This window comes from Petaurus breviceps, unplaced genomic scaffold (assembly GCF_028583685.1).
Source record: "Petaurus breviceps papuanus isolate PSGF00001 unplaced genomic scaffold, PetGlider_PUasm1.0 129, whole genome shotgun sequence".
NCBI classification, from domain to species: Eukaryota; Metazoa; Chordata; class Mammalia; order Diprotodontia; family Petauridae; genus Petaurus; species Petaurus breviceps.
In genome coordinates, this window is record NW_027185665.1 from 5,048,942 (window position 1) to 5,071,258 (window position 22,317).

General features: G+C 39.8%; 1 protein-coding gene across 7 annotated transcripts in view; it reads right to left on the reverse strand.

Annotated features, from left to right (window-relative positions):
- Positions 1-3,148: 3,148 nt before the first annotated feature.
- Positions 3,149-22,317, reverse strand: part of LOC138173169 (E3 ubiquitin-protein ligase NEDD4-like) — a 507,966-nt gene continuing 488,797 nt past the window's right edge. For all 7 annotated transcript variants that reach the window (XM_069103074.1, XM_069103087.1, XM_069103095.1 and 4 more), the window contains 2 exons: positions 21,928-22,000; positions 3,149-8,414 (listed from right to left, as the gene is read on the reverse strand). In XM_069103074.1, the coding sequence (XP_068959175.1) occupies positions 8,312-8,414; positions 21,928-22,000 (176 nt within the window). In that variant the 3' untranslated portion in view covers positions 3,149-8,311. The remainder of the gene's footprint in view (positions 8,415-21,927; positions 22,001-22,317) is intronic.

The window sequence follows — 22,317 nt, forward strand, 5'->3', positions numbered from 1 at the left end:
ACTGATGAGACACTGTCCTCAACAACCCTACCTCATGCTGAAGGATCAGACAAGTTGGGAAGGTTCATCAGTTTTTCATGTTCCTCTCACATTCTTTGCTCTTTCCAGGTGTTGCATGAGCACTAAGCTGCCTGTCCCCCTGCCACCCTCCACAGCTTCCAAATGCTAGCAGTCTTTTATCCAGTTCCCAAACTAAGTCCTTATAATCACAACTCTCTTAACCAGAAGAAGAATGAAGTAAGACCAGGTTCATTGCATCCAGTCAGGGGGTGGAGGAACCCCAAGCAGGGCTGACATCCTCCAAAGCTGGCTCAGACTTGCTCCCCAGTCAGCTTCAGGAGTCACAGGTTGGCAATTTTTGTACTTATTCCCTTGATATTTTTCTCTATGTACACTTGCCATTCCCCCCAATAGAATGGAAGTTTTTCACAGGAAGAGGTTGTTTCTTTCTTTGTACTGGGATGTCCAGCACCTTGCATAGTTGCATAGTAAGTAGTAAGCACTTAATAATAAGTAATTTAATAATAAGTAATGCACATAGTAAGCATTTAATAAATAATTCTTGTTTGATTGATTGATGCCATGGAAGACCACTCACATCCCCAAGAAACTCCGTCCTCAATGCTCACCTTTACAGAAGATGTAAATCATGTAAACCTTAGACATCACCTAGGTCAATCCAACTGGAAAAAAAAAGCAACTTACTGCCATGTCTGTTCATCGACGACATTGTTCGTTATTAGAGTATAAACAAAATCGGGGAATTCCAAATCATGACTCCAGTAATGACTTGAGAAGAGTAAGCCAAATAAAAATGGCAGGTGTGGGAGGCCAGTTGCCAAGAGGACTAAATCATGGGAGCCACGTCCTTCAGGATGAAGGAAGACAACCAGTATTGAATTGAGTGAGTGAGCAACGAGCCACTTCTTTACAGTTACCCAGAATCTTTCTGCAGAGGATTACTGGAACACCCTGCTGGGTGAACAAACACAGCAAACCCTGAACCCTGGGCCTGCTTTGGACAGGGACAAAGGAGGCTAGCAGAAGACACAGAAGGCAGTGATTCTCTAGTCCAGTCCCTGAAGCCCTGCAGAAGGAAAGAACAGGACTCTGTGTCAAAAGGGTGCTGATGAAAGGGTCATGTAGACTGGGCAGGGAGGGCTCTCCCCTTCCCAGTTCTTTTCTCTCTATTAGACTACACAGAAATGGAGGACGAGGGTGCTGGGCCAGCAAGGCCAAGCCTCCAAATGATGAGGCAATTTCACTCATTTTTCTTTTTGCTCAGGGTCAGACCAATAATCAATCACAACACAGCATGTTGGAAAGGGAATCTTTATGTTCATTCTCTTTTCAGTCTAATTCAGCCTCATCTCGCCAAATTTGTGCAGTTTTTTTGATCCCTTTATCAATGGAATTGTACCATGGCCAAATTAAACACACATGAATATTTCTCCATTAGAAATTCCAGCCAGCTATGTGTGTACACACACCATATATGTGCACGTTTATATGGATGTGCATGTATATGTGGTTGTGCAAAGGTTTATATGTTTATATGGGCATGTATGTTTATGTGTATGCATATATGTGCATGTGGGTATATGTTTATGCACATTATGCATATGTTGATATATATGTATAACATATATCAGTATAGTTATACTTAGGCAGTGTGGAAGAGTGGCTTAATGAACTTGGATTCATGATGATCTAGGATGGAATCTCATCTCAGATTTTTACTCCCATGTACTACATTCCCATTTAGATGTTCCTAATCCCACCCCACCCCCATTGGAAGAATTTCTTTTCTTAGTTTTCTTAGCCTTTTGAATCTCTGTCCTTACCATATTCCTTCTTTTATCATCAGTAATTTGTCTCTTTCCTTGCACCAATGGACTGAAAATTCCTTGAGAGCAGCTAGTATTCTATTGTTTCTGCCAACACTTAGCATAATGAATTACACACAACTTGAGTTATTTGTTCAATTAAGAAATTTTCGTTTTTTTCCTATGAACACCATTGGAGTAAAAAAGATTGTAAATGCTTACTTAGCTAGCTGGGCAAGTTGCTTTATCTCTGTGGGTCTGAGTTTCCTCATCTGTAAAATAAAAGTTTCATACTCAATGACGACTAACATCTCTTCTAGCTCTGTGACACAAAGATTTTTGGAAGGAGAATAGGAAATGCTGCAAATGCAGGGGAAATGGGAAAGAGGGGGAAAAGTATTTATCTGTCCATATAAAGTATAGTCTGGACCTTGAGGAAGGAGAATAAATCAGATGTACTTTGGTGGTTCTTTCTTAGTGTGCTAAGTCTCTCTTGATTAAACTTCAAGTTTCAAATCTAGAGGAAGAATATTGCTGAAGACTTGGAAAAATACTGGTTCAAAGATTCAGAAGTCCTAGGGAACTAACCAGTTACTAAGTCTTACAGCCTCTGAAAGGGGACATGGAAGGGAAGCGATGGGATGAATGAGGACATTACAAAGTAAAGGGCTAACTGCCCTGAAACAGAAGGCTCAGGGGGGAGTTTGGGATTATTAATGAGCAAAAGAAACACAATTCCACAAGTCTGACATATCCTCATATACCCCTATAACACAACAGGGGAGGGATAGGTAAGTCAGTAGTAGCAAAGGAAGTTCCAAAGCCATTCCTTTTTAGGAATGGGATTAAATAGTAAGTCTTTCACCAAGGAAATCAAGACTCAGCATTTAAAAAAAAAGTTGCGGGTGGTGGTGGAAGGAAAGATAAAATAGTCTATTACTTCTTCATTAGACTGAAGAGCTATGGTGGCATTCATTAGGGGACTAACTCCCTGTTTTGCTGGACTAGGAAGGTCCCTTTTTCACAATTACCAGGGACGGTTCAGTAAAGCCCTAATCAAAAGAGACCAATCAGAAGTTCGCCAGATCCTCCCAGCACAGGGCCCTTGGCACCTGTAAGCAAGAGGCCAATGTCTTAATGTGCAGCTTCTTAGGAGGTATTCCAGGTCAGCAAATCGGTTGCAGCTGAGGTGATCACAAGTGTTGCAGCTACGGAGGTTTTGGGGAAGATGAATGATGGGGGGGGGGTATTTCATATATCACTGATGACAGTTAAAAACCCTCTGGTGTAATGCATTAAAAATACACTTGTAATCAAAGAAATCATGTATTTGAAGCATAAAATGTTTAGGCTTCCATAATTCTTTATTAAATATTTGACAAGTTGCATCATTTCATTACAACAACTTCATTGTGTCACATTGATCATTTTTGCTGTCAGGAAAACAAACAATCTACATTTCCTTTCAATTCTCTTAAGAAAATAAATGGAAACAATGGTTTTGTTCTTGAACAAAACTTTCCCTATTGTGTATCAAATTCAACTGTACTTTAAAGCTATTCTGATTGTGAAAATGAGCATTCTTTATAAGTTGCTTTTTTAAAAAACAAACAAAAAATCAAGATAGTTTAGTGTTTACCACTGTATCAAATATTAGCCTCATATTAAGAGGTTTTTTCTTTTAACAATAAAAAATTATGAAACGGGATTTCACCTGGAATGTTTGAAACTCTTTTCACTTTAAAAGTCACTATTCATTCATGTTTAATCTGAATTCCTTGGTTGATAAAGGATAGCAAATCAATATCACCTTCTTAAGGTTTGCTCAGGCTCGGAGGTTGGAATTTACAGGGCTGGGCTTGGAGAAAAGTGTAGAGACCAAACTCTCACTCCCCTTTGAAATTAGATTACTTAAGGAAGATGTAAAAAAAAAATGCTATATAAATATATACATATATATTTTGACAGCATACGTACTATATATATGTATATAAATATTACATACATAGTAATAAAGGGAAGATCAAAATCTGATGAGGTTAACATGAAGGAAAACATGACATCCTAAGTGAAAATCAGTCTGACTAAAAGGCGCAAAATGGCTTATAAGAATAAAAAGGTATGCTGACACAAGGCTATGGTTGGTGATGGTGGCTTAGTAACACTGATATAAAGTAGAGAATGCAGTCCTACAGGTCTGCAGACAATGTTTACACGTGGTTAGATTCCAGTTGTTATTGCAAATCAAAGTTAAAAAAAAAATCCCCATGCATTTTAAACATGCATTACTTTGAGTGAAACATCTTTCAATAAAGATGTCCAACAAGATTTTCTTGCAAAATTCCATACAAACGGAAACTTCTTTTTTCCCCTTATAAAATGTTATACAAGTTCATCTTGTAATTCTACAGCATTTTTCTCTTACACTGAAAACACTCGTGTGTGTGTGTGTGTGTGTGAGTGCACATGTATATCTATATATACAATGTAAGTTAAGGCTTATATATAAATTTTTAAAAAAGTGGTCCAAAGTATATCACATTTTTTCTTCCCATTTTAAAATCTAAACTACAAAGGAGTTGAAAAGGGCTGTTTTTAGATCTTTTTGTTTAAACACATCAGGCCTGAAGTCGGCAGTTTTGACACAACTTCCACGTCAGGATACAGGCAAAAAACCAGTACGTGACCGAGGTAGTGTACTTTGCCTGGGGGTGAGGGAGGGAGGGGGACTAGGCAGTTACTCTGTACTGCAGCATCCTCTATTGGCTTGTCAGAAAGTGGAGAGAGCATCCCACAGATGCCCCCTTGAGGATCGGGGTCCTTGCTGGGTTAGGAAAAGGAAGAGAGCCTGGGCGTAGGAGAGGGAGAGAGAGCTATCTGCAGAGCGGTGACAAATTTACAGCTGGCTAACCAAGTCGGGGGGTGTTTTGTTTGATTTTAAACTTCAGTGGTAAACTATATATAAGAGCTTTTGGAAAATGCTAGTTTCAACTCTTAAACATTGTTAAATATTGTTAGATAAATAGTGCAGGTAGAGACCTGGAGTTACCATAAAGGATTTATAACATATATCATGACCGGACTCTCCAGACCGGCATGGTGGATCTGGGAGCGCCAGAGTAGCAGCACAAGGGACAGAAACCACAATGGTGGATGGGAGATATGGAAAATGGTTTGGACATTTTACCCAGCACCTGCTACAATCTACCCTGGTGCCCTAAAATCAAAGGAACAGTTTCTGCTCACACTAGTGATTATTTGACCACCTAGAGGAAAATTTCAGTTGCCAGCTAATAATAAAGGTCCTTAAAAACAATAGTTAAATGGAGACTTTCATGTTCTGTGATTTATAAGGGAAGAAGGGTGGAACTAGCTACAGATAACAAACCCAGGCAAATGAATCAGAACACAGAATTTAAAGTGAAAAAACTAAATAAAAAGGCACTGAAATTGAATACAGCTTGAAATGGAGCAAATATCTCAACCTCTCTCTAGTCCAAGAAGCATCACCACATTCCTACACTGACACTTCTAAGCTGATCCCAGGCAGAAGGAAATTCCAAACTCCTTAATCAGGCCTACAGGGATCAAGAATGGAAATACCAAAAGACTTTATGGGACAGTCATGGTAACTGACGCTAAATAAACTTCTACAAGCATTCTTTAACAATATATTCTTTGGAGTAAATTCCTTAACCTGCAACGCCCTCTGGAAGATTGTCTCTTCAAGACCTATGCCCTTTGTGGAAAGCTGGAGAAACCTGGAATCAAGTGTCTTCTCTGGTTGGGGACAAATTGGGGCTGTAAAGACCATGGACTGCTGAGCAAAGTTTGCAGCTAAGGACAATCTGTGAATAGGAAACACAGGATTCTTTCCAGATAATGTCATATAGAGAGCAGACTTGGATGCACAGAGTTTTGACTAAAGAATCTACTTTTCATGCAAAAAGTTCTCTTCATTGTTTTTTGAGATTATATCCTGAAGATTACAAGATAACAAGAAGGGGATAAAGAGAAACAGGGTAGGGGACTGTTATGGAGAACAATTGAAATATGGTAGCCTTTGGAAATTCAGAGAAGGATCATTCAGCATTAACACAAGTAGGTTATTAGAAAGAGCTAAACTGAATTTTTCTCTTATTTAATTACTGCCTTCTAGAGGTGTGTTATGGTATATGTCAATGTCCTTTGGAGTTTCTAGTCTTAATTTACCTTTTAGACATTTACAAATTTTCTCACCAGAATAAAATGGTTTTTCTTCTCCTGATATTTTGCACTTATTTTGTATCTTGTGGTTATCTGCCCTTGATCATAGTTAAAAGAAATCCAGGTTCTTGGAAAAGGTTGATTATACAGCACCATAATTGTGTAATAGCTCTCAAAAAGTAACCAATGCACAATTCAGCCTTTGGATTGAATCTTTAAAATAAAATTCACTTTGGAATAAGGCAGTTGCACAAAAGGGATTTTCACCAACTGAGTGAGACATTATGCAGATCTACTATTGAAAAAAACCAACACACACACACATCAAGTTTCTCACCAATTGGTTAAAAAAGCCACCAATTGTCTACTTGTGAATTACTCGGAATGTTGGGTTTTTTAGTTTTATCAAAGACAAAGACCAATGTGGAAAAAGGAGTCAATGCCTTTCTGCTGCAGAAATCTCTGGGAACTGTAGTGCTCTAAACAGCTGTAGATTGCTCCTGTGTTTTCTCAAGCATTGCAGAGCCCAGCAAGATGACATTTTCTGAGTGTCATGATGTTGCTGCATAAGGGGCTTTATTATCTCTGTCTTGCCTTTAATAAATATAAAACCCATGACGCCATAAATTTTTGCCCCATCCTCTACTGGCAAGAGATTAAGTGAAAGGGCAAGTCCTGGAGTTAGGGGGGAGGGCAGTGGAAAATAAGGGTTAACAATTGCTTCACTAGTATAGACAGGGCCATGACTAGTTGTCTGAGTTTGGCAGAGCTCTCCCAAGAACCAGAGGAACTGCTCAGCTCCATGGGCAAAGAAGAAGACGTACAAAGCTGAAGGTAACCAAATGACTGCAACCAATAAATACCCTCAAGCCTATTCTACTACTAGATTAACAACTTGAGTGGATCAAATGCTAGTCTTCTCTCTTTTACCTTTAATCTATCACACAATACATACAACTCAGGCATTATATAGTTTTTAAGCATGCAACATGTTCTAGGTAACAAAACTTGGTTAGATAAAGTGTATATTAAATTAATATTTGTGATTGTATAAAAAATCATAAACAATTGGTGAGAAGAGGATTGTGGGCTCAGTTTTACATCTGGGGTTTTATATATCAGCAGCCGCCAAATTCACAACGGATAGACATGTGCAATGAGAAGGAATCATCACATTAAAACGTTTATGATATATTAAAGAAAAAACAACCAGATATGGGTTCCATGTAGTACATAAAGTGCCTTCAGAATCGGTGCAGTCAGGACAAAAGTGGTTATTCAGCGACCATTAGCAAATGCATACAAACAGAAGATAAATCATATCTGGTTTCCACAATTTCAAATCGAGAGCAGTGCCAGGTTTCATTCAAAATGCCTCCGCTATAGAGAACAGTAAAGAAGAAAGATCATAAAAGCATCATTGTACAGCAGGAAGGAGGCATAGGTAAGCCGGCCCTCTTACAAGAAATGCTAGTCTCACCCTGACTCAATAAGGATTCTATTACTTGGAAGAGCCACCAAGGGGCAATGCTGTGATTCCTTTTAAGTCAACACAAAATTTTTCATGCTATGTCATAATTCTTTCTTGTCTTGCAGCTATGATGCTAAATTTGTACAAAAATGTAAGCTCCAGTCAGTGCTTAGCCTCTCTGGGTGTGGAAAGACATCATTATGCTCGATGACTTGTTTGAAATTCTCTAAATGTCGTCTGGGGAACATTTTTGGACAAATATTAGGTCTCTATTTTGAATACAGTGGGGTATGGGGAGAGTCAATGCACTTAAAAAACAAAAATGTCATTGACATTAAGTCTGGTAGGAAATTCAGATAAGAAAAAATGCTCATTTTTCCAAGTATATAATATCTTTAATTGTAACGAAATAAAATCTGAAAATAGGTCTAAATCATTTTTAAAAGTAAACATGAATTGTAATACTATACCTGTAGAGTGATTAATTCCATTCATTGTCATTAGAAAGTATGTAAAATATTTATTAAGGGCTTTGCCTACAGAGGTCCACATAAATAGAACAAGTCCTCCTGAAATGTAATTAGTGTACACATCAACCAGTTGATAATTTGTGGTGGAAAATGCAGAAATACTATCCTTGGGCTAGAGTTCCAACTTCTGCCCTTAGGCAACTGCATTGTCGAAGAGTTTGCTCCAGAAACCAACTTTGTGCAACTGTTCCGCCATTGTGGCTTATTGTGTCCATTAGGCAAATGCGAAGGGCAAGAAGAACTTGCTTGAAGTAGAACAACTGAAAAGTAGCAGCTGCCTAATCCACCCCTTCAAATCCTTGAGCATTTTCAACGGCCATGAGAAGTTTCTCCCTTAAGTCTTCAAAAGTTTCATAAGGTGGTAAGTCAAGGCGATTAAAGCTGGAAAGACAGTGACAAAAACGGAAATGTATGGGTAAAATGGCCACCAATCTTCCTGGCCTGGAGCTCCCTGACTCTTGCCTCCCCAACTTACCTTAACAGGACAAACAACCGCTTAGGAAAGGGCAGTGGCCAGAGCGAGGACTGCCCCTCCCCACAGAGCAGACTGGAAGCTCCTTGAGGGAAAGGACTCTTTTTGAATTTTCTTTGCATCCCAGGCATAGTGCCTAGCATATAGTAAGTGTTAATTGATTAATTTTCCTTCCCGCCATTTGAGATTTTCCTTTCCCTTACTGTTCTTTTTCTATTTCTAGTAACTACTTCCTGAAACTGTCTCCCATGCCCACCAAGGCTCTTTTTTTTTTTTAATGAGGAGAGAGATTCATAACGGGGGTTTGTGGTGTCAGGACTGGGAAGGGCAAGAAGAAAGATGGGCTATTAAACTCTAAGGCAGCGCCCACTATCCGTCCTTCCCACCACTGCTCCCAGTGTTTCCTACCTTGCACCAGAGGTTGCATCCTGCCCTTCACCTCTACAACAAAATCAGTTGTGTGTATACACACTTACCACTGATTCATTTATCTGGGTATTCCTTACCCCCACCGAGTCTCAGTTAAAAAAGAAAGGGCAGGGGGGGCGGCGGCTGGGTGGTGCAGTGAATAGAGCACCATCCCTGGAGTCAGGAGGACCCACGTTCCAATCTGGCCTCAGACACTTAACACTTACTAGCTGTGTGACCTTGGCCAAGTCACTTAACCACAACTGCCTTGCCCTCCCACCTCCAAAAAGCAAAAAAAAAAAAGGGGGGGGTAGGTTTGGGAACATAGAAGTGAGTCTAAGAAGGAGGGGAAGCTCCTTTTGGAAGCAACTGGAGGTAACAATAGAAAGGAAAGCAGGTAAGCAAATTCTTGGGGCCCATGGGAGGAATGAGGCTTATTAGGAACCCAGAATTTTACATTGGTGGAAGTTTTGGAATTCAAATTACAGAACCTCAGGATTCACGGAGGCCCTCAGAAGCCACTCAGTCTAGTCACTGGCTCTCAAAGTATGGTCTGGATAGCCCTAGGGGCCCTGACACCCTTCAAGGGGTCCTGAAAGTTCAAAACTATTTTCATAACAATACTACCATTTATATTTCTAATAAGGCAGGTATTGTTAGCCATAACCCACATAAACAAAAGCTCCTTGGAGGGGGTTCTCAATAATTTTTAAGTGTTTAATAGGTTCTTGAGACTAGAAAGCTTGAGAACCTTTTGTCTAGCCTATAACCAAAATAGGATCCCTTTTAGTGCCAATAGTATTTCTATAACATTTTAAGTTTGTAAAGCATTTAAAATATTTGACCTCACAAAACCCTTGGGAGGTCGATGTCATCATTATTATTCCCATTTTATAGATTAGTAAATGGGCTGGGAGAGATTGTCACTTGTCTAGGTTCACACAGCTAGTAAATGTCTTAGGCAGGATTTGAACTCAGGTCTTCTTGGTCCCACATCCTACATTCTATCCATTGTACCACCTAGCTGCCTTCAAATATGGATTTACCAAGAGGTCATCCTGTCTTTCCTTAAAGACCTCATGTGACTAGGAACCTACTTCTTCTTAAGATAGGCCATTCCAGTACGAAATGGAGCTAACTGTTATGAAGTATGTCCTATCATCAAACTTGGTTTTTTCTCTTTGTAACTCCAAGCCATATCCTATGGGGCTGAGCAGAGCATGCCTAATCATCATTCCATGGGCTAACCCTTCCAGTTCTTCTCTTCTCCAAGTTAAATACCACCAATTGTCAGCAGGTATGAACTCAGGCCTTCCATGGTCCTATTTGCCCTCCTCTGGACACTATAGCTTTTCTTCCCAAAATATGTTGCCAAGAATTGAACACAATATACTAGATCTACACAGATAAAGGCAGAAAAGAGCAAAATTATCTGTCACCTCCATAGTTCTGGAGATCGTGCCTTGGCCTGAGATTGTATTAGCATTTTTGGCTGCCCTATCATACTGGTAACTCACATTGAGCTTCAGCACACATAAACCTCCCAGGTCATTTTCAGGCCAACTGCCATCTATATGTGCTTCCCATGCTCTTGTGAAGATGATTTTTTTTGAACTCAATTGTAATACAATCTTTACATTTTTTCCCCTTAATGTCATCCTATTAGATTTGGTGCAAATGTCTACCCTATCAAGAACTTTTCAAATTCTTGTTTCTGCTGTTTAGTATATTAGGATTTCTTCTAGATTTTTGTCACCTGCAAATTGGATAAATGTGGCACCTATGCCTTTGATCAGGTGACCAGGTCACTGACAAAATGATTAAATAACACCAGGTCAGTGATCCCTGGGGCATGAGCCTCACAGATTTTCATTTTCATTTTCATGAAAAATTTTCATTTTCATCCTATTCTCCTGAAAACTTTCTCAGTGAGGCTTATTTCTCCACCAGCCCTCACTCCACCCTTCATCTTTCCCTCCTCCTAAACACTCCTGGAATTCTAACCTGAAGTCATGGGAGCCCTCACCAGTAACTTGTAGTGAAAGGAATCCCTCAGTCTCATTATTCTAAAGATGAGAGAGGTTAAAGAAGGCAAAGTCCTTACCTTAGCTAGGGGGAAAGGTGTTTCTGGAATTTTGAACATATTTTTCCATAACATACTGTTACAAATGATGGTTAGGTATTGGTATAAAGTATGACCAGATGACCTCTACCCAGAAACATCTGTGTTTCAAATGCATTTTTGGAACATAGCCTGCTCAGAAATCAGTGACTCTAAGTATTTAAATTAGTATTTTCCAAACTAGTTGAGGAGTTATGTGAAGTACAGAAAATATTTCTATTATTCTCTTATGTCTTAACATTCTCTGTCATATGCTTACAAAAAATAATAGGGGAAGGAAGATGGCTATACAAACCAGGGGCAGCTAGGTGGCACAGTGGAGAAAGGACTAGGTCTAGAGTCAGGAAGACTCATCTCTCTGAGTTCAAATCTGGCCTTAGACACTTACTAGCTGTATGACCTGGGCAAGTCACTTAACCCTGTTTGTCTCAGTATCTTCATCTATAAAATGAGCTGGAGAAGGAAATGACAAACCACTCCAGGATCTCTGCCGAGAAAATCCCAAATGGGGTCACAGAGAGTTGGGCAAGACTGAAAAATGACTGAACAAAAAGGCATAAAAACAAGGCTCCAGAAACAGGGTAGAAAAGCATTTACTAACTGATATTAGGATAGTGAAAATATCTTTCCCCTTGGAATCTGCCTAAACCAACCACCTGTCTATATAAGTCTCTGGAGGCAAATGTAAATTAGATACAAATAATATTCTGATATGTCCGTAGCACCCACCTTTCAACTCTTGTTCCTCGGAAAAGAAACATACAAGGCTAGACACCTAAGCAAATCTTAAAATTTGATAGCCTTTATAATTCAAACACAAGCAAATAATGTGAATAGTAGTTAAAGGTGAGAGCTATTTCTCAATATTTAGAATACCAAGTCAGACAAACAGCCCTTTCTTCCTGAATGTCATTTGCTTAAAGCATGAGGGGATTTAGTAAAGCTTTTCTTACCCCGAAGTGATAGTTCTAGGCAGTCTTATTGCATTGCAAATCATCCTTTCTAGAGGGAATTCTTCAATATAAACTTTCCCTAAGACGCCACACTAGAATTTCCAAACTATTTACACACACACACACACACACACACACACACACACACACTCACACATCCGTTATTTATCTCTGTCTCGGCATTATAAGTATATTGAGTTGAAGTCATATGTCAAGCTGACAGATGTCTATTTCTTCAAGTCAGGTGTCTCTGAGTGCTGGGCCATGAGGTAAGTGCCAGAGATACAAAGGAAGGTAAAAACACAGTCCGTCAGGCAGCCCACAATTGAATTTTCAATATGGATCATGTCATGTCACCAGGGAGGGACATGGGAGGCTGCTGCAACTTTACTGGGCCATCAGAATATGGGAGAGGTGGGCTGGTTTCTAGAGCTCTTGGAGATAGCCAAGTGTTTTCATGAGGGATTAGGCCTAGAGCTTCATCAGTATTAGTGTGTCATAAATGGGATTTTACTTACATAGTGCAATTCTGAAAACCTGTATCAAACCAACTCTTTTGAAAATGAGAAATATATGTCCTACAAGATGCTTGGCAAGCTTAAGAAAGCAACACATTATCTTTTATTACCCTCTTTATCTTCAAAAGTCTAAAAGTTTCAAAATGTTTTTAGATAAATTCATGGGAAACAGATCCATAATGAAAACCAGAATCAAAAAAAGAGTGTTTTATAGGAACATCTCTAAATGCCAACATTAACAATAGCAAATTAGCCCTTTACTACCATTGGCAGAGACAGAATTCTAGGCTGGATGAAACAGATATGGCACATTTTATGTTCTTATGTTCAGTGAATAATAAGCTAAGTTAATATGCCGTCATTAATAGCTTGAAACAACCATCTGGAAATTTTGCAGTAACATAGGAAATTATCAAGAATTGTTCCAATTAATTAAATTGAATAGTTCTTTTCAATAATAATCCTTATTTCCAATGATACACACAGCGAAGCATAAGTAGTTCTACCTATTTTTCTTAACCATCAACTATGGAACAATTTTTTAAAGTATTAAATTGTATTTGGAATTTCTAACATGAAATTAGTGGATTTCCTTTTTAACTTCCCATGAAATCAGCCTTCTGTTTTCAAAAAGATAAATAATGCCCCCTTGAACATTAGATTCAACAAAGGTGACCAGAACTTGGAATAAAAAGCATGCTGAGGGGGGCTCACTTTGAGAAGTGTTCTGTGATTTGACTTTCCAGATGAAACTCTGGAAAGCCGTTGTCCAGAGCCCCCTGGCTTTGAAACCCAGGTGTTGATTTGGTATGGATGTAATGGTTGGACAGTTTGGAAACTGTCTACTTGATCTGTTTCTCTGTCTTGATAATTCTGTCTGTATACTCTGAAGTTCGGGGTGCTGACCTTTTTCCCCTGAACTAGGTAAACAATACATATTTGACTGATTAAAGTAAGCTTGTTAACCCATTTTGAGTTGCTTTCCTTTAACAAAGCAGATCCAAGAAACTGTGGTGGCAGCCACCCTGGGGACGCTGGGGTGCTTGCTGCTACAAAATGGCGTCAGGAACAGGATCTGCAGAGTAAAAGGAAAGTATGGGGGCTGGGATAATTGTTTGTTTCCCAGTTGTGGTAGCTGTGACTCTGTGGAGCTGTGGATCAGGAGAGAAGAATGGCCTGCATGCGGACTTTGCTGAGCTGAGAGCAGGAATGGTGAGCTGCCTGCATCGGGACCTGGGCAGAAGCCAGGAGCGGCTGCTGCCTGCAGGAGGAGAAGGAGCCCAGGAGTTCGGAATTCAGCCACCGGAAAAGATAAGAACTGAGCAGCAAAGCAGGGGCACTGAATGTGTTTCCTTGCTGCTTCCCACAGTTTGGGACCCAGGGGGAGGATGGACTCGTGACTATGGTGGGTGGGATGAAGTGCCTTGGACCCACAAGGACCCCACCTTGTTGGCTTTGTTGCCCAGCCCCCTCTCTGTACTTGGAAGCAGGGGCTGGAGCTTTGTGAGGGGAAGGACACCCCCCCCCCAAGAGAAATTTTATTTGGACTCTTGTTTTGAAGTGATAATGCTATGTACTTTGTGTTTGTTTAAGGCCCAGTGGCCACTTTGGTAACTTTAGTTCTGTATCTCAAAAATGTGACCTAAGAGATGTTTGGTGCTAATTCAAAAGTAAATTGACTATGCTATGGGCATGAAAGATCTTGGGGCCGAATGTAATGGGAATGTAAACTTGTAAGATCTTCCCTGCCCCTAGGCTAAAGTGCACCTGGAGCCTGGGGTGGGAGGCTTGTTTTTCAGTAAATACTTTTTGATTGGCCAGTGAGTCAATAAGGTTGTTACATTCTCTGAGCCAGGAGAAGGCTATATAAGCCCTGCCATGTGTAGGTTTGTTTGGAGCTCACTTTGAGAAACGTTCTGTGATTTGATCAGATGAAACTCTGGAAAGCCGTTGTCCAGAGTCCCCTGGCTTTGAAACCCAGATGTTGTTTGGTATGGATGTAATGGTTGGACAGTTTGGAAATCTGTCTACTTGATCTGTTTCTCTGTCTTGATAATTCTGTCTGTATATTCTGAAGTTCGGGGTGCTGACCTTTTCCCCCTGAACTACCGTGTTTCCCCGATAATAAGACCTATCCCGAAAATAAGCCCTCCCCTTACTGTGTAAGATTCTTCTAAAATAAGCCCTCCCCTGAAAATAAGCCCTATTGAGATTGCTACTGTAGTGAAGGTGATTCCCTCTGCTACACGCTACATTATGGTACCCTCTGTATGCACCATCCCCCCCTCCCTCCTGAAACGCACGCCACACTCCAAGCTGCATCCAATCAGAGCTGCAGCAGTGAGCGCGTCATCCTGTTCTTCCCCAGTGATTTGCTTATTGAATAAAGGTACATTTTTTTGTTCACATTTACCTGTTTATTAAAATTGCTGTCAATGTTCGTTAAAATAAGCCCTCCCCTGAAAATAAGCCCTCTGGTGTTTTTCTGTCCAAAAAAATTAATAAGACAGTGTCTTATTATCGGGGAAACACCGGTAGGTAAATGATACATATTAGACTGATTAAAGTAAGCTTGTTAACCCCCCCCCAAAAAAAAAGCGTGCTGAGAAAAGAGATGGTTCTATTTCCTCTTGTCACTCAAGTTGAATGAAGTATACTGACAGTAGATATTAGATCATATTTTCTTTTCTTTGAGGGCTCACAATCTTATGCAGTCTTAGAAATAAGTAAGGAAAATCAGCTTTAAACAACTGGTTTTTAACCTAGGAATTAGTACCATGAAGTAATCAATGGCCTTTTTTTTTGCCATCTACCTTATAACACAAGAAGAGCTTTGAGCAATTATATCAAATCTGGGTCCAGATTAAAGGCAAAACTGGCCATCTCATCCCAGTGAAAAAACTAGCCAGATTCATATGTAACCACCAAACGTTTTCTTTTTTTTTTTTTTTTTAGAGCAATCAGGTTTAAGTAACTTGCTCAAGTTTACACGGCCAGTTATTTCTGGGTGTGGTGCTGAGTATCTGAGCCCGGATTTGATCCTGGTCATTCCGACACTGGAGCTGGTGCTCTCACTCGCTGAGCCACCTGGCCGCCCCTAAATGTTTTCCATTTTAAGTAATTTGCATCTGGTTTTAGTTTGTGTGGTTAAAAAAAAGTCCTATTAATTTTACTCATTCTTGTATCCAGAGCTGGGGGGTACCTTAGGGGTCATAGCCTGAGGCCCCAATCAGTTGAATGACTTGTCCAAGTTCACAGTAGTAAGTAGTAGAGTTGGGATTCTAACTCGAGTCTGGTGACTTCCAATCTCATTGCTTTTTCTATGGCCTTCGCTAATTTATCAGCAAGGAATAAAAGGAGCTGGGTCAGCTGGGCTCTTGCTTGACTGGGGTGAAGTATGCTTCTGCTTTGCTGTTTCTAGGGAAGCCAGGATGTGGTTTCTCCCTGATCGCTAAAGAGTGAAGTACGTTGCTCAAAGATACTTCCAGAAACGGAAAGAGGGTGAGATGCACAAGGTTCTGAGAAGTGAAGAGCTTTATAGAAATTTAATGGTCGCACCAACCCTGCTTGTGTTTTCACACTGAGGCTATTACCACAATGAAGCTGGGTTTGATTTTGGTGGCCCTTGAGAAGGCTGATACAGATGTTTAATTTAAAATAATTTAATTTAAAATTTTTAAATAAATTTAAAATAAATTGCTAAGAATCCGTACTAGTCACGCCTGCTCCACATGACCTGGGACAGGATGCCTTTAGGATCTGAGAGACATGACATTCCCTAGAGGGACAACATTCCCCTCTCTTTGAAAGGGTGAGAGGATTTACATGAAAGTTAGACAGCTCTGCTAAGGTAATTCCTTTTTATTTTCACTTTTCTTTTTAAACAAATACAATTTCACAAGAACTTTCTTCTACTCTTTGGTTTCAGAACGTATGGTCATGCTGTGAAACCACATGGACCAAGGCCTCTGACTCGGCTTAGTTCTCTAGCTCAGCACAGGCAAATGAGGGTGGCTGGAGTTCTGGCTGATTGGAAGCTGAGCTGGTCTCTAGGCCCAGTGCAGCTTGGCTCACTCACAGCCTTTCAGAGAGATCATTCTACACACTTTCGAAAGAGTAAGAATGCAAAGCCAGGCAGTAAGACTGAAGCCAGGGAGGGGAGACATAATTGAGAAGCCTTATCAAAATCAACCTTCTTTAGTGACACATTTGCATGTGTCTGGTGCTTTCTACTTCTGCAAGTACTTACAATATACAAGGCTCTTCTTTCTCACCCTTATCTCCTCAATGGGACCAATACTACTCTCACCCATAAGATTGCATCCGGAGTCTCATGCCCACCTGTAATTCCTTCCCAGGTGAATCTTCTTAAGACTTAAATCCTTCTACCCTATTCACATACAGTATAACTCTTCCAACTCTACCTCATTACGGTCTGGACTTCTTTCTGTAAAACAGACCTGAACAAGCTGGAAAAAACCCCACCATTCTACAAAGGATAATGAGGATACCATCCAAGCCTCTAACCCCTGCCTTCCATGCTCAAGTATTCAGGTCAAACTCAGAGACTCCTTGTTTCCCCCACAGCCCCCAAAGTCAACAACTATTTTGCTGCCTCTGTGAACTCTTGATCAGCTTCCTTCCATTAACCCTATTACCTCCCCAGGAAGACTAGCAATACTTCATGGGAACCAGCCTGGAAACCCAACTCTATCCACCCTGCCCCTAGTCAGAGTATTTTTGGACAAGGCTGAATTCCAGAGAGAGGGTTTCTATGGGGCTTAGAGGGAAAAGGTAAGGAAGGTGCTACATGTCCTGTCAACCCAGCTGAGAAGCAAACAGTGACTATTGAAGCCTTATAAAGCAGTGTTTGATTTCTTTTAAAAAAATCTTTTCTTTTCAATTCACTTTTTGCAATTAAAAAATTCTAATTTTTATTATTTTTTTTTGCTTTGATTTCACCTTCATTTCTGTATACAGCCCTTCCTCCTTATCTATCAAGCCATCCCTTGTAACAAAGACTGAAGAGGAAAAAAAAAAGCCGAATCATATCTGATAGTATAGGCAACATCCATAGGTCTCCACCAACACATAAGTGGTATGAACATTTCCTGTAGTTTCTGAATGTTCTGCCAGGATACACAGGCCTAGTTGGTGGGCTGTCTTTCAAAATTCTTATCAGCTTGCAGCAGTCCCAGAGGTACTTCCTGGTCTTTCTAAATACCCCTTTGGAAATACCAACACCTGCTTCCCCTTGCAGCCACACTGATTGTGGTTTGGAGTACTCTGAGGCAGAGGGGGACAAAATGGAGATACCATATTACAGAGGTTTTATTCTGTTTCTTGACACAATGGAAGCAGCTGATGATGGTCCCAAAGGGAGGTCCTTAGGAGAATCAGAAAATACCCTCAGGACTTGTGCATATTGATAGATGGTTTGAGAGACAGTCAATGACCTGTCTCTGTGGTATGCTGCCAATAGACACAGGGACTGCAGGGAGTGCACACTATGAATATGTTGGTATGAGATTAGGGAGTAGGCAGACAGGTGTTTTCTGGAGAAGGAAATGGCAAACCTCTTGCCAAGAAACAAACAAATTTGCCAAGAAAATGCCATACAGGGTCATGAAAAGTTGGAAATGGCTAAATGATTGAAGAACAAGAAAGGCAGGTATTCTGAAGAGTGGCCACAGTGGTTTTACACTTGGGATTAGTTGGCGAGTGAAAGCCAGCTCAGGAGAGCAAGAATGTGGAGCTGAAATGCCCACGCAGTATCTTTTTGTCCAATAAAGGAAGTCAGAATAGTGACTGTGTAGGGAGGTAAGGTGGTGACCCAGTTACTAATAATGTTCCACCTCACATCAAACTCACATAGCTTATGCTAATACAGAGTGAGCTATGATGAACAGCTGTAAGATCAGATTCTGTTTAGTATAGTGTATTTGAATTATGGGTTTCTGAGCTCTTGCCTGGGTTCTGTTTCTGCCAAAGATGGCCTGGAGGCATGGGGTGGTGCCGAGTGACTTGGACACTGGCCACCGTGATAATCCTCCTCTAGCATTCTCTCTTTTTTAGGTCCTTTGCCACATTCCACAAAACCGGCTAACCTTCAGCTGTGGAACACCTAGGCCACCTGCATTTCTACAGCTGAGCCTTGAACTGATATCTGTCAGTATCAGTGGCCATCCATCCTTGCTAGAAGGTCTAGCGCCAGAAGGAACATGTGCATTGACTGATGCAGAAAAAAGTTTGTTTTGAAATAAAAATTTTCACCCTATCTCTTTCTTTGCCTTATGGTGTGTGTGTGTGTGTGTGTGTGTGTGTGTGTGTGTGTGCGCGTGCGCACGCACGTTTGTATGTACATACATAGTGTGTGTACTATTTCAATTGCTACAGCTTGATCCTTTGAGTTTTTCTTACATTTTGGTCCTTCTAATGCGAGTCATGAGGCAGCTACATGGTGCAGTGTATAGAGTGCTATACCTGAAATCAGGAAGACCTGAGGTGAAATCCAACCTCAGACTAGCAAGACCCTTGGCAAGTCACTTGCTTTAATCTAATGAGAAGGAAATGACAACCCACTCTAATATCTGTGCTAGTAAAACTCCAGATGGGGTCGTGAAGCCTTGGACAAGACTGAAAAATGACTGAACAACAAAATACACACACACACACAGCTTCTTTTAAAAACGACTTACTGTCTTTTGGGGCTTTTTCCTTCTTTTACAGATACATCTAGTTCATGACCATCTCTTAACGGGACCAAAATAAGGGGACCTGTTGAATGCTTCTGATTTTTTTTCCTTTTCACCTTGAGTTTTTCTTAGAAAACTTTGAGATAACCAAATCTTTATAAGAAAGAATCTTTCTAATCCAATTCTACTGCACTACACACGGATCTTACTTATTAAACACTAACGCCTGCTGGCTATTGTTTCCAAGGTATGGGATTCACTCCTTAGCTCTTTCTTGTTCAAGAACATCTTTAATAATTAATGGGATAAAGACATAGATGATATGTTTCTCAAATGTGCAAGCGATGAATGTTGGATGGAAGAGTCGCTATGATCTATGACAGAATCAAAATTCAAAGTGATCTCAACAGGGCGGGTCTAACTCAATAAAGCTGTCCTCTAAAATTGTTGGGGAATGAGAACATTTCAAGATTAACAGAGTATGGAGCACAGCAGAAACTCTTTGCAAGGCAAACATTTTATTTTAACCATTTCTTCTCTATTTTTCCTTCTCTTTTGCTTGTTTGCATACACACAATATCAGAAGACCTAGCTATAATAACACCAGATTCAAAAGCCTCTACGACAGAGGCTATAGTTATTATTACTGTAGCTTTAAGACAAATAAAATATTAAAGATTTGACAGTTGGGGCTAGAAGTTTTTGGAAAAAAATGAGGAGAGAATAAATCGAGATGGTTTGTGAGAAACTATCCATATGAAAGAGGAAAGCAGAATAAGGAAAAAAATTTCTTGGGAAAACTATTTCAGTTATCTTATGAAGAACCATTATAAAGATAACTTTATGACTCATTCTGGAGAGATACTATTAAGAGTGATGGCATAATAATAACGTACTAACTGTGTGCCAGGCACTGTGCTAAGAACTGTAACAAATATCTCATTTGATCCTCAGAACAACCCTAGGAAGCAGGTGCTATTATTATCATCCCCATTCTGCAGCTGAGGAAACTGAGGCAAACAGAGGTTAAGTGACTTGCCCAAGGTCACACATATAGCTAGTAGTGTCTGAGGCCAGATGCGAACACAGGTCTTCCTGACTCTAGGGCCAGCGCTCTATCAACTGTATCACCTAGTTGCCTTGAGGGAAGTTATTTTCCTATCATGGCTTCCTCTTTTAATGGAACTGTTTTAAATCTATATTCAGTGAAGAGGACAAAGAGAATTATCAAGAAGAGACTTTGCTTGGTATCTCGAGGGAACTGAATTGTGGAACCAATTAAGTCATCTATAATATATATTATACATTTATATATGAATATATATAGATATGTACTTATATATAAGTAAGGTGAAGTCATCTATAGTTAACAGTAATGGTTAGAGGTGATTCTGGCTGTGGTCTTTCTTAAAGGTAAACTATGACATATAGTAATTTTTGTTTTAGTTGCCTACATTGTTAATAAGTCACAATTAGGAGATTAGTAGTTTTGTAGGGTTATGAGCAACTGTGTATGGGTTAGGAGATTTCTCCAGTTTATCAAATCATATATAATAATATGTGGTGGGGATAGGGTCTAAGGCATTCAAGGAGAAAGAGGTTGATACATTATTAATTGGTGAGAGACAAACATATCCTTCTATTAGCCTAGGGTTTGGGATAATGAGAATGCATATGAATATGGTAATGAATCAAGTAAGCACCAGGCAGAGAGGTCATATTCTAACCTTGTTGTCTATGGGAAAACATGGACAAGACTTGCAAAACATCTGCAAAGGATGTAGAGGAACAGATGAATTCTGACCATTCTATTGGAGAGAGTATTAAAATAAATGAAATGGAAGATCCATTTCAATATTAAGGTTTCCTGTCACTTCCATGTCTTTATGATTTGTGTGAAAAGACCAGCTATCAAATGGTCAGCAAGAGCCCTCTTTTCCTTTTCTGTCCATGAGCCAAATAATCTGAGTAAACTGGGTCAGGCACAACCTTCAGATCCTCCCCTTTCCTCAGTTATTATGGTTGCTAGACATGAAGGATTCTTCTTTGCTCTTATAGGCCTTTTTCCTTCTATGGCGTCTCCTTGGTTCAGAGACAGTTCAGATCCTTTAAAGGGACTGATGTCAAACCCAAACAGAAATGAATCCCCATAGCCCTGTGACTTAGAAGATCACAAATTATGGTGAATGACTGTAGTCTACATGTACGGATGACATCTGTAGGAGTCATTCACCTGTGTTGCATGGTATTTTTACTGATTTGATTAAACATTTCCCAATTATATTTTAAATTGGTTCTGACACTTGGCAACCAGGGAATTTGATACCTCTGCCTTAGGATGCTAGAGGGTTGCTATTTTAACACAGATTGTTTATGCCCCCATGTCTTGTCCATTGACATACAGTTTTTAACTATATTGCCCTTCCTGGGATATGTTTTATATCCTAGGCCAAAAACTACTTGATGGCAAGAAATATCTGTGTTGTTTTCTTTCTATGGCATCTAGTACAGTATGACAACAGTTAAGTGCTTAGAATGATCTGTGATGATGAAGATGATGGTAAAGAGTGTTTTTGACATGTTTTTAGTCAATACTTCTGCCACATTTCTACCATTTGTTATTAGCACAAGTGAAAATTAACTGTCTTTGTGCTTAAAGAATGCTGACTGTGTGTGTGTTCATCTATGACATAGCTCATTTTTTTTTGGTGCCTTTCCCCACTTACCATGTATGAGCTCTGGGCAATTTCTCAGGGCTTCCCCATTGCTCTATTGTAAACAGCTGAGGACCATTTGAACCTGGATCAAAGAAGAAAATACAATTTAATATGTATGAATGATAGCAGAATTAACTTGAAAAATGCAAGAGAAGGAAAGAACAGAAGAGAGAATCAGTCTACTTAGGGTCATGGTAAAAAAGTCAAAGGAGGGGCACAGACTCCAGACCTATTCCTTAGATTGTGTTTTTAAAATCGTTATATAAATTCACAACATAAAATTTATGTTTTTTTTTTTCAGGGTGGAGTATTCCCAAAGTCTCATATGCAGGCACAAATGGTCTTGATACCTTTAAACACCACTTCTAAGAAAAAAAATAATAAAACCTTCAATATGTG